The sequence below is a fragment of the Crinia signifera genome, chromosome 3, assembly GCF_055691185.1.
Source record: "Crinia signifera chromosome 3, ASM5569118v1, whole genome shotgun sequence".
NCBI classification, from domain to species: domain Eukaryota; kingdom Metazoa; phylum Chordata; class Amphibia; order Anura; family Myobatrachidae; genus Crinia; species Crinia signifera.
Window position 1 is genome coordinate 148,839,752 of NC_139219.1, and position 12,157 is coordinate 148,851,908.

The 12,157-nt window shown below is 41.4% G+C and overlaps 1 protein-coding gene across 4 annotated transcripts in view; it reads right to left on the reverse strand.

Moving 5' to 3' along the window:
* Positions 1–271: 271 nt before the first annotated feature.
* AKAP7 (A-kinase anchoring protein 7) overlaps positions 272–12,157 on the reverse strand; it is a 195,499-nt gene continuing 183,613 nt past the window's right edge. Inside the window, exons 8-9 of one of the 4 annotated variants that reach the window (XR_014471700.1) lie at positions 3,315–3,727; positions 2,692–2,828 (exon numbers count right to left, since the gene is read on the reverse strand). Coding sequence is in view for 2 of the 4 variants with exons in the window: in XM_083176713.1 (XP_083032839.1) it covers positions 2,629–2,828 (200 nt within the window). In the remaining 2 variants the exon portion in view is untranslated. Of the gene's footprint in view, positions 3,728–12,157 lie in introns of all 4 variants that reach the window. The other 3 variants (XR_014471699.1, XM_083176713.1, XM_083176714.1) reach the window with 3 other exon arrangements.

Genomic DNA, 12,157 nt, shown 5'->3' on the forward strand with positions numbered 1-12,157 from the left:
TATTCTCAACTCCACGCCGATGTGGATAGTGGGGGTATGAAAAGGTCGTAGGACGCGTACCGCCGCCCCTCGTGGGCTCGCTGCGCTCGCCACGCTTCGGGTTCACGTTGATCGTGGGGTGGCGTTAACAATTGTGGGGGCCATTTCACACTTCAGGGTGCCTATTTGGCCTCTATGGGCCATTTAACATTGTTTCCTATGGAAAAATCGGGTCAATTGAGGCATTGAACAGGAAAATCGGGTCAATTGAGACATTTAACATTGTTCCCTATGTGAAATCGCGGGCACCGCGTCGGTCGCATCGCACCCGATTTTTTAGTGCATTCAATGCCCGCGATTTTTTACTAACGATGCCCACGATCAAAATCGTGGGCGCCGTTCAAGTAAAGAGTACCTCATTCTGCTTTTTCTCTGAAAAACATATTTTCAAATGCATTTTTTAAACTATGCAAAGTGAAATATTTGGTATACACAGAGATGTTACAATGAAATAAAGCTCCTGCTTTGCTATGTATAATAAATATTATACATAACAGCAGATTCTGTTGTTGGAAGCAGCACACAAAGATATGCGGGAGGACAGGAGTATAATCTAACATCCTAAATTGTACTGTGTAAAAACATATTTTCTCACTTATAGTTGTCTAAGCCCAAATAATATTCAGCATCATTAAACAATGACTCACTGTGCAAGTGCTTATGGAGTCGATTTACAATTTTTTTTAAATAATAATATGTTTAGGGGACATGAAATGAATTATTTTTTTTCTATACTGTATAGAGGAAACTTGATCCAAGATATATTAAATTAGTAGAATAGCTGTTGTTACAAACTAGGGGGGTTATTCTGGTTGATTCGCAAGGCTGCAAATTCACAGCCTTGTGAGTCCACCAAACCCCGCCTTGCCATGGGTGGCCTGGTCGCCACCCATTCGAAGTGTGTGATTGCCTGCACTGGCTGCGAACGGATGATTTACATAGACATCCATTCGCAGCCGGCGGGGGAACACCAACATAATTCGATGGTCGCTCAGAGCAACCTCAGAATGTGTGTGCACATTCTGAAGGAAGTGGGAAGGCAGCTGACATCCGGTGATGTCATCTTCCCTCCCATGGCGCCTACGTCACCAAGTGATTCCATGGGAACGCCCAGCGTTTTCATGGGAACGTCCATGAAATGCTGGGTGTTCCCATGGTCAAGTCCCTTGGCCTCAGCTGCCCGCAAAGGTTGGGTGCATGCACCCAGTGAGCAGTTTGTTCGCCCTGGGTGCACACACCCAGGGCCTTCACATGCAGAAAAATGCATCTGTGCACATGCAGACGCAAAACATCACCCCCGTGTGAACGCATAGTGGCTTCCGAATGGACCGGAATAAGGTCCTATTCACCAGTTTGTCAAAATGACAGAACAACATAACAATAATGTGTGCGGCCAAACAGAGCAACACTTCCTCTGAGGGGCGCTATTTAGTGGCCTCTGTGGCATAAATCACTTGAATTCCACCAAAAGAGGTGAGGAGCAGCATTAGCCTATTATTGTGTAGGACACATCATACCAATGGTTATACTGTCTAGCATAGACAAATTTGCTACAAAAATGTCATACTCTATTACACACTGTATGGGTCCAAAATTATTTTGCACCTTTTCAAAAGACTATGGGGGGTATTCAATCTTGGCCGCTATTTCCACCAGGGAAAGATAGCGGGGGCCGCCTATTCAACGCTGCTGTTTCAGATCTGTTTTGTCAGAAACGGATGCGGATTGTCGAATTCACAGCCGTTTCTCAACAATCTGCAGGCGATGCGCCCACTTTTTGACAATTGACATTAAATTCCGCCTGTCGAGTATCTGTTGAGCAGACAGAAAACGGCCTGGAATTCCGACTGTTGGGACGTTCCAACAGTTGGAATCCCAGATTGAAATGCCAATTCCCAGCTGCAGTACCAGCAACACTATGAACCAGCGCAAACAATGCGCATGGACAGGTACCACTGTGGTTAAAGGTGGTCATACACTAGGCGACTTCTCCGAGTAGCGAAGTCGTCTGCAATCCCCCCCTGAGCTGCCTGGGAAGCTCCTTTTGCATACAATACATTGGATGCAATCCCAGCCAAGCCTGCCTGGCTTGGATGCAATCCGATGGATCTCTCCTGCTGGCGGTAGGACTCACAGGCTCCGTTGTGATGCGCATCGCAACGGACCTGCTGTAAAATACATGTGATTTGGACTTTTTTATGTGATTAATCACCGCAATAACATAAAAAGTGACCAAATCACATGTATTTCACCCTAAGTGTGGAATTTAGCTTGTGTGACTGGCAGGTGTACTGATTAAAAAGTAACATTCATTCATCAAGTATTTGCATTTGAAAACCATCACAACATGACCAGATGTGTAAAGTTGGGGGATTACTCTGCACAATAACACGTGGAAACATGGCATTCCCTCCAATCTGCACATTATTAATGCATTTATTTAAGAAGGTTGTATTTGATCCAGAATTGTAAGATTGATGTAAAAATAGATTAAACACGCTTTTTCCTGCATGAGGTGTGGTTCAGAATAGTTTGTATACAAAGATAATTAATGTTGCTGTCTTTCCTGCAGTTACAAAGCCCATAGTTTTATGTCAATATCCGTGTCTCAGAAGCCAAAACCTGCTTGTTGTTTTCTGTAATCAGTCTATGACCAAACACCTCCTTGTGTATTTTTGCACGTGTCTCTGGAAGTGCCAGAAAGCGTTTTATAGCTTTCATTTTTTCCAATAGAGGCTTCAACTCCCTTTGCAAAGCAGTCTGTGTAATGGCGTCTGTGCATTTCTTGCCTGAAGAAAAGGATATCGTTATTTTACATTGGACATATAAAAAAAAAGTATGTGTGAAAATTATATAAGAAAATCAAATATACACACACTATGATTTTGGCCACACATTTTGTATTAAAAAAAAAAAGAAGCTATTACACTTGTCAAAAATATATACTTTTCATGAATAACGGTCATTGAGAAAAGACTGCATAGTGTCACAATACATTAGAGAAACCAGTACATTAATACATAGTGAATATCATTTTTCTGAGGAAAATCCAGCATTGACATTAGCATAGCTTTTGAAAGGTTGCCATTGCATCAGTAGTAACCTAGTAAGGACCCTCTACTTGGAGAGACAAAGTCATGCACCTTCATTACACCACATGGATGACCTGGCTCCGTCATCCGGTAAGGCCTCGGTTGGCCTTTCAGTGCCACTTAACAAGGCATTAACAATAGGCTCACTTTCTTCTTCAGCTACACAATGAATTCATTGTTCACCTCTTAGGAATCTTGCCATATCCTTTTGGTTTGGTTTTTCTGCCAAGCAAACAAGTTTATCAAGAAATATCACTGACTGTATCCATCTCGGTAAATGTTGCCATAAAGCATTATTGTCATCCAATCCCTACATACTGTAAGATGCACCTGAGCAGCAAATTAGGCGTCTCTTGATGCAACTGTTCATTTTGTGATTACATCTATAGTTTGGAGTGGAGACTGTGTTCATTGTTTAATGTTATTTTCATTTTTCTCATTATTGCCAGGCTCCAGTGGAATCCCATCAGTCTGTTTGGTTTTGGCCTGTGTTTCCTCTATATACTGTTGTACAGCTTTCAGTACTGCATTTTCCACCAGTCTTTTGCTTAAGCTCACCAGCTCTGCTTCATCAGGATCTCTTCCATTCTTATGACCTATACACCACAACAAAGAGAAGGGAATTGCTAATAAGTTACTTATTTGAGAATGTACTAGAAACAAAAGACTAGATGACATGCACACATATCTTTTATACATAGTGTGTATATATATATATATATATATATATATATATATATATACACGGTAGGTCGGTCGGCACTCTGGCTGATGTCCACTTGGACCGTTGTGCCTTCCACAGATTAAATGGATAACTGCTGAACAAAGGAGGCGGCACTCACGGGTTTGAAAAACGGCAAACTTGTATTAAAAATACATCACAAAAAAACGTGTCACAAAGGTGTCCGACGTTTTTTGAAAAAGGGGCCCAGAGCCTCGAAACGTCGGACACCTTTGTGACACGTTTTTTTGTGATGTATTTTTAATACAAGTTTGCCGTTTTTCAAACCCGTGAGTGCCGCCTCCTTTGTTCAGCAGTTATATATATATATATATATATATATATATATATATATGCAAGACTTGGAAGCTGTAAGAAATGATGTTAGTTTAGATTTAGAATGTAGCAATTATAGGTAGGGTCTGAGATGTTGTAGCATTCTATACTGCACACAGATGTGTGTGTAGTATTGCCATTATTGTGCAATTATTGTTTGTGTGCCAGTCCCAGGATAGACAACCATATACTTATAATTGCAAATATACACTCGCACAGCAGTAAGAAATCAATGTGACAGTGTCTCCTGAAAAATATTGGACTGTATCTTTCCCTATAAGAAAAATGCAAGGTCTACCTTGACCTGGCCGTAAACAAGAAAACCTTCAGAGCAGAATGCCCAGCCTAATATTTAAACCACAGAACAAGTGTGTTTGAAGAAAGTTCCCCTACATCAGGGCTGTGCTGTACCAAGCCTCTGGGATTTAGCTAATTTTCCTGGTGCAAAGTCTATAAATATGTGGTATAACACAGTTGTATGTTTAGGTAGGTAAGCTAAGGACTGTACTGTCCTTTTATATTTGCATAATGGCTGCAATATTTAATCAACCAGACTGAATGGACAAATGTCCAGAACTAGCATAGCATATCTATAATTTGCATTGAGAATTTAAGTGTCTACGTTTATAAATAACTTCACATCTCTCTCACAAGAATTCTGATCTGCAGCCTATCAATAGATTTCTTTACCTTGCTCAAACTTTCCCATTCTCGAAAATAATCAACTCTTTGCTAGATATCTTACTCCTACCTATATACAGTACTACTCACCATCATATCCCAATCTGTGCTCTTCTGGTCTGAGTTCTACTCTTTTCCCACTATATTGGCAAATCTCTCATGAGCAGAGCCCTTGTTTTAATGACTGCATTTAAGTCTATCTTGTGTGTCTGTTTATGGAAGTTCAGTTTCCCACTGTCTAGAACATGCCAAAAGTGATGGTTCTACTGGCATTGCAGTGGCTGTGGTGCATATTGAGCCCAGAGGTAGCCTTAACATAGGACTTGTTTAAACTGGGATACTCACCAATTACACAGGTTCTGTAGCTGATTAAAACCCAGCTGAAATGCATTGGCTAAATGCAATGCTTGAATTTAGCCAGCCACAGAACCTGTGAAATTCCTGAGTGTCCAAGTTTAAAGAAATATCACTGTAAGCCTACCCAGAAGTGTGAGGATGACAACGATAGTGGGCAAATGCAGTGAAATATTGTTTGGCTTTCCAGTGAGGCTTCAGTTGACTGACACTAGCAGCTGTTCAAAAGAAAATAGCATGGAAAAAAGGATTGGTGGGCACTTCCCCTTACAACTATGGGGCCTTCTATGGGTTGAGGAGTACTGCGACAGCTTACAATAAGATGATAATAATAACTACTAAGGATGTTTACAGATGCAAGTTTGGTTGCATTGACAGTTGCCTTAGATTTCTTTGCATATGCTACACAGTACTGTGTCTTAGTCTACCACCAATTATCTTGGAATAGGTACTGAAAACATTGTTCAACAATTTGAAGGATACCTTGGTCAGGATGGAACCTTATTTATAAATAAAAACACCCATAAACTGTAATTGCCCAGAAAATTAACATTCCTTACAACTGAATACCACTGCGATTTGGAATGTGTTTTAAAGACAGCTTATCACTGGTAGATTCTTGGAGAGTGATCCAATAAGAGCTATCGGAGCAATGAACATAAATGACAATTCTAGCAAATGAATTAAGAGTGAGCAGTATGCATGGAGAGACTATAACAATGTAGGGTTGTTTTCATCTTATTACTGTATTTTGTATTTAAGCCTTAGAATGTGTGATGTTTGTAAAACCTCCCAGCAGAAGTCTCTGTCCAAATGGTGTCCATACTGATGGGGTGTGGCCATGCCATTGGAATCTTACTATAAGCCCCAAAAAGGCTGCTTGTGAATGGCTACATGTCTTTTAAGTAAGCAAACTTTTAGCACATTTGAAAACAGAGAACTCCTATTTGGAAACAACAAAAACAGGATTTTTTTTGGTAAATTATTCTCTCTGACAGAATAGTAGGGCTAAAATCCTACACATATTTGTCTGCATGTAACACCTACAATGCAAAACAAGGACTGGTAATTATCCAATTAAGAAAATTGGGTGTTGCTTTTAAATGGAAAACCTTGGGCTGGGATATGGCAAACATATGTAATTTAATTTAATTCTGTACAATGCTAAATTCCATTTTATCCAATTATCTGTTAAGAGAAGCTTATTGTACGTTAAAACCGTTGCTGGCCTCTATATCACTTAGTGTTACTGACAGTACTTCTGTTTATTATGCTGGATATTTTACAATGATGCAGCTGTGCTCGGTCACAGTTATAAACCCTTGTTTCCTGGTCCCTTAATAGTATAATAGGATGAAGCTGGTGGTTGTGTATTGGTAGTAGCAAATTATCTTTGCACACACACTACTGCAGCAGATATAAAATTAAACAGAATTCCATTTTGAAGATGGAAACCATGAACAACTTGTTATCCAGAGCTTTATAATGACAAACTGCAGAACTGAGAATTGTACCGAGATCTATGTTGCTTTCTTCTATTTTCACATGTGCTCCGATGCTATATATATACTGTATATATATATATGTATGTATATATATATATATATATATATATATATATATATATATATATATACACAGTATGTGTATATGTGTAATAAAAAGCCATGTGAAATTACACCAATGTTTCGGGGCCCAAACGCCGCTTTGTCAAGGTGAAAACAGTGAATTACCTTGACAAATGGGCATTTGGGCCCCGAAACATTGCTGCCATTTTACATGGCTTTTTAATACTCTGCTAAAAAAAATCCTTGGATGCCGCTGTTTCCTTCTTTGTCTACTTGATCTTTTCGGAGAGCACCGAAGTTGCTGTGTACACAGGGAGAGTGCCGGGCAGACTCCACAAGACTATATATATATATATATATATATTTATATATATATATGTGTGTGTATATATATATATATATATATATATATACACACATACATACACACTTTACACATATTTAATTTTAAACAGAATTTTTATTTTGAATAGGTGATAAGAAAAAATTGTACTTGTTTAGTTTTATGGCGGCAGCGTCTCAGTCGCAGCAGCGTCTGTGTCCCCATGCGGGGCTCGCTTCGCTCGCCCACGCTACGGGCTCGGTGGCTTGCTACGCTCGCCCACGCTACGCTCGCCCACGCTACGGGCTCGGTGGCTCGCTACGCTCGCCATGCTATCTAATATCAACTCCATGCCAACGTGGATAGTGGGGGTATGAACCAATTCACACTGGCATGGACTTTATTTTAGATAGTTTTCCGAGCGCCGAACCCGGAAGTAGCGGGCGGCCATGCTGCCGCCGTGAAACTAAACAAGAACCGAAATAATTCATAGCATGTGTGACATTATTAGCATAACTGAACAAAACTATTGATACCTTTAATGGCATACTGGTTTTCTTTTCATTTCCTGACTTGAATGGCAAGGGTACCTCTCACGGCCCCCCGGAAAGGTGGGCAACCCGGCAACCCTCCCGGATACCGCCCCCTCCCCATCTCACCCGCGGTGGCATTAATTTCCTTTTCAGGGGAGGGCCGGAGCTAAAGATGCAAATCGTGTTGCATGCTTAACTTAAGCATGTTTAAATAATACACAAACATGTTACATGCATAATTATAAATATTATTTTCAGGGCTTTTGTAGTAATCTAAATGCAACCTAAAACAGATATTGTTTTGAATATTGTCCAACAGACCTGACAAGAAATGTCAAGAGCATATTTTACCATTTATCTACAGTATTTCAGGGTGGAAATGATCCAGCTGTATCAATCTCTGTAAACTAGTGTGAGATGGGCTCCCTAAGGGAAATAACAAGCTACAATTGTAATCAGAGTCAATGTCTGTCTAAGAAATAAAATTGTCTTTTATATTAGAGTAGGAACTTGTGATGTTGGCTTTAAAGCTGCCTTTAAGCTATACAAATGGCAATGCTAGGTACAGAAAAAGAGGACAGTACTAGTTTTTCCTGTATCTAATAACCGTGCAGACAAGGCCAATTTTTATTTTTATCTACATCAAATACCTTGTAAAAATAGGTTCCCTTTCTACTCCGAAAGGTGGCTGGGTTCTTGAAAGCGGTTCTAGAAACACTTTGCTAAATGCAATATATTATCTTAAAATGTAAGAATCAAGTAGTAACCCAAACTAAGGAACAGATTTAATTGCTTCGATCTTCTTAGGTTTATTGCCCTAAGTAAAGCGCTCTACAGCTATTCCATCACAGACCTGTAATCACCCCGCAATGACCCCTGAAGGATTAAATTAATATTTGTAGGAGATACAAGCATAAGTGTAATGTCCAGACATTCGACTTCACACAGAAATAGAACTTCAAAATACATTGATAAGATCAGTGGCGTAACGAAAAGTTTTGAGCCCCCCCTCCCCTGACAACAAATTTAGGCCCCCCCCCCCTCCACCAGTAAAGTTAAGACCTTTGATAAAGCTGCTGATACAGCAGGGAAACGCGTCAGGTGTTATCATTGGACTGAGGACAAATTTTATTTTTGGGACCAGCCATCATCTATACACATCAGGAGGACGCTTGTAAGGAGGACTGTCTCTGTTAGAAAACCTGCATTGTTACCAAGGAGCTGATTGCGAAATTTCACAAGGTGTACTTGGGACTGCCTGTTATCTGAGAAACATCCACCCATTACATTTGTGGCGACCGGCTCGGTAAATATTAAGAATCACCGGAGACACCACCTACACCTCCATATATACAGAACATTATGGCTATACCACATGTCCCAAAAATGTGCCACTAATTATACCTCAGACCATTTCTATGCTATTTTTATTATTGGCAATCATATAATTTGCTTTTATTTGTATGAATTGTTCTTATTAAATATTGTCAATTTTAAACCATTATTGCCTAGCGCTGCTTTATATATAGTGATGTGATCCACATACCAGCATATTTCTCTAAAGTTAAGACCCTGCCTTACCCCTGCAGCGCTATTGTTACGCAACTGGATAAGATGACACCCATGGACATTGATAAGAACAGCTCATTTACTAACAGTCAATTCGAAAATAGAACCTTAATAGAGCCAAATATCCCCAATTTTAATTGAACCATCAAAAACAGGTTGATTTGATTCATGTGGAATTGCCTAAAACCTCAATATGATAGGAAAAAACATACAGTATGCAACAGGGTAGACACACCAGGAGGGGTAAAACAAATGATTGATGATCTAGGTAGATTAGAGGAATGGCCAAGAGCATGGCAACTACAGTTTAATGCCAAAAAATGCAAAATCATGCACTTGGGTTGCAAAAATCCAAAGATTAAATATAGTATAAATGGCACTATAATGGAAACTAATGAGGAAGAGAGAATAGGTGTCACTATTTCAGGGGACTTAAAGGCAGGTAGGCAATGTAACAAAGCAATGAAGAAGGCAAGTCAGATGCTTGGTTGCATAGGGAGAGGTATCAGCAGTTGAAAGGAAGAAGTAATAATGCCACTGTATAGGTCATTGGTACGACCTCACCTAGAGTATTGTGTTCAGTTCTGGAGGCCATATCTCCAGAAGGATATAAATACATTAGAGACTGTACAAAGAAGGGAAACTAAAATGGTGCATGGCCTACATCACAAAACTTACCAGGAAAGACTAAAAGATCTTAATATGTATACTTTAGAGCAGAGAAGGGAAAGGGGGGACATGATAGAAACTTTCAAATATATCAAGGGTTTTAACAAGGTACAGGTGAGAGACATTCTTCACAGGAAGTGGAGCAGCAGAACATAAGGACATGCACTGAAACTAGAGGGAGGAAGATTCAGGAGAAATTTGAGGAAGAATTACTTCACAGAAAGAGTAGTAGATAAGTGGAATAGCCTCCCATCAGAGGCGGTAGAGGCAAATACAGTAGTGCAATTTAAACATGCTTGGGATAGGCATATTGGTATCCATACAAAAACATAAGGATCAAATATGGTTTGAGGTAACATGTTTAAAAAAGGGGCAGACTAGATGGGCCAAGTGGTTCTTATCTGCCGTCAAATTCTGTTTCTATGTTACAGTAGGAGAGAAACATTTTGCACATTAAACTGTTCAGTGTAGTCTAGCAATTTAATTATGTCACTCTCAGTCAGGGCCACTGAGAGGGTAGGAGGAGAAAATACTAAATACCTGGCCCATGCATGTTGGAGGAGCCCAGACACAGACCCCTCACCTCTCCTACTGTACCTGTCTGCAGCAGCCCCTCTTCAAAGCCCAGCATACACGTCTGCGTGCAGGGCTGCAGTGGGGCAGGGTGGCTGCTGCAGCAGTAGTCTCCTCTGCCTATGCAGAGGAGAAGGGGATAAGCACAATGATCCTTCTCTCCCATGGATTGGCCTCACAACACCCACTTCAGAATGCATAGCCGCAAATACTTTTTCCATTTTTTTCCCCTGAAGGGGGCATGGCCAACTCTCTATAACCCTGCCCTCAGTTTGGTTTATTGGTACTTGTGTATTATCACGGCGCCCACAATATTCAGTCGCATGGCATTGTATTCCATTTAAAATTGTATACCATTGTATATGGCATACAATGCGATTTTAAATTGTATATACAATCCTTAATTGTATAAGCACCTCAATAAGTGCTTACAATGTTAAATGCACCCCCACGCCACTGCCACTATCAACGCCAACCCGAAGCGTGGCGAGCACAGCGAGTCCGCGAGTGGCGGCGGTACGCGTCCTCCGACCTTTTCATACCCCCACTATCCACGTCGTCGTGGAGTTGATTTTATATATTGTGGCGAGCGCAGAGAGCCCCACGAGGGGCCGCGCATTACTTCACATGTATTCCGCGTCCGCTCGCCATGCTTCGGGCTCGGTGGCTCGTTGCGCTCGCCACACTATATAAAGTCATCTCCACGCCGACGTGGATAGTGGGGGTATGAAAAGGTCGGAGGACGCGTACCGCCGCCCCTCGCGGACTCGCTGTGCTCGCCACGCTTCGGTTTGGCGTTGATAGCACGGGTGGCGTGGGGGTGCTTTTAACATTGTAAGCACCTATTACGGTGCTTATACAACTATTTATCTTATAGGGGGCAAATTTAACATTAAAAAAACACCCATTAGGGTGCTTATACAATTTAAAATCTTATACCATTGTATATGCCATACAATGGCATACAATTCGATGGTATACAATTTGAAATTGTATAACATCTGCTAACATTGTATCGCATTGCATCGCATCGCATACCATCGTAAGCCTTCTGGTATGCATACCTCCCAACAGTCCCGATTTTATCGGGACAGTCCCAATTGTCAGGGCCTGTCCCGCTGTCCCACCTGCGGGCGGCAGTGTCCCGCGGTGTGGGGGGGCTGTTGGGAGTCCCCCCTGTCAGCTGCTAAGCAGCGGAGAATAAACGCTGTGCGCATGCGCACAGCGTCTATTTCTGGAGCCAGGGGGCTGGGGGCATGGCTAGAGGCTCACAGAGCCTCTGGGTCATGCCCCCATAGCGGCAAAATGGGGGCGTGGCCTCGCGGAAGAGCCACAAGCATAGGCCACGCCCCCAAATTAGACCACCCCCCGAAAATTTCAACGCGCCTCCGGCGCGCAGCAGCAGCATCCCACCGGCTGGACTGCCAAACTTGGGAGGTATGTGGTATGTGATGCGATGGGCGCCATGATAATACACAAGTACCAGTTTATTTGTGCAGATAAAAGCATATTTTGAGCCAGAAACTCATTTGGCATAGCTGAATCACCAAAGAATTGGCATGGCAAAAGGTGATACTGTATTTGCATAACTTTATCTGTATAGTATACAATCACAATAAATATGCCCATCAGCAGCAGTTTCAAGCGATATGCTTATAAATATTCATTGCTTTGTTCATCAGAAAATAAATGTGACTACT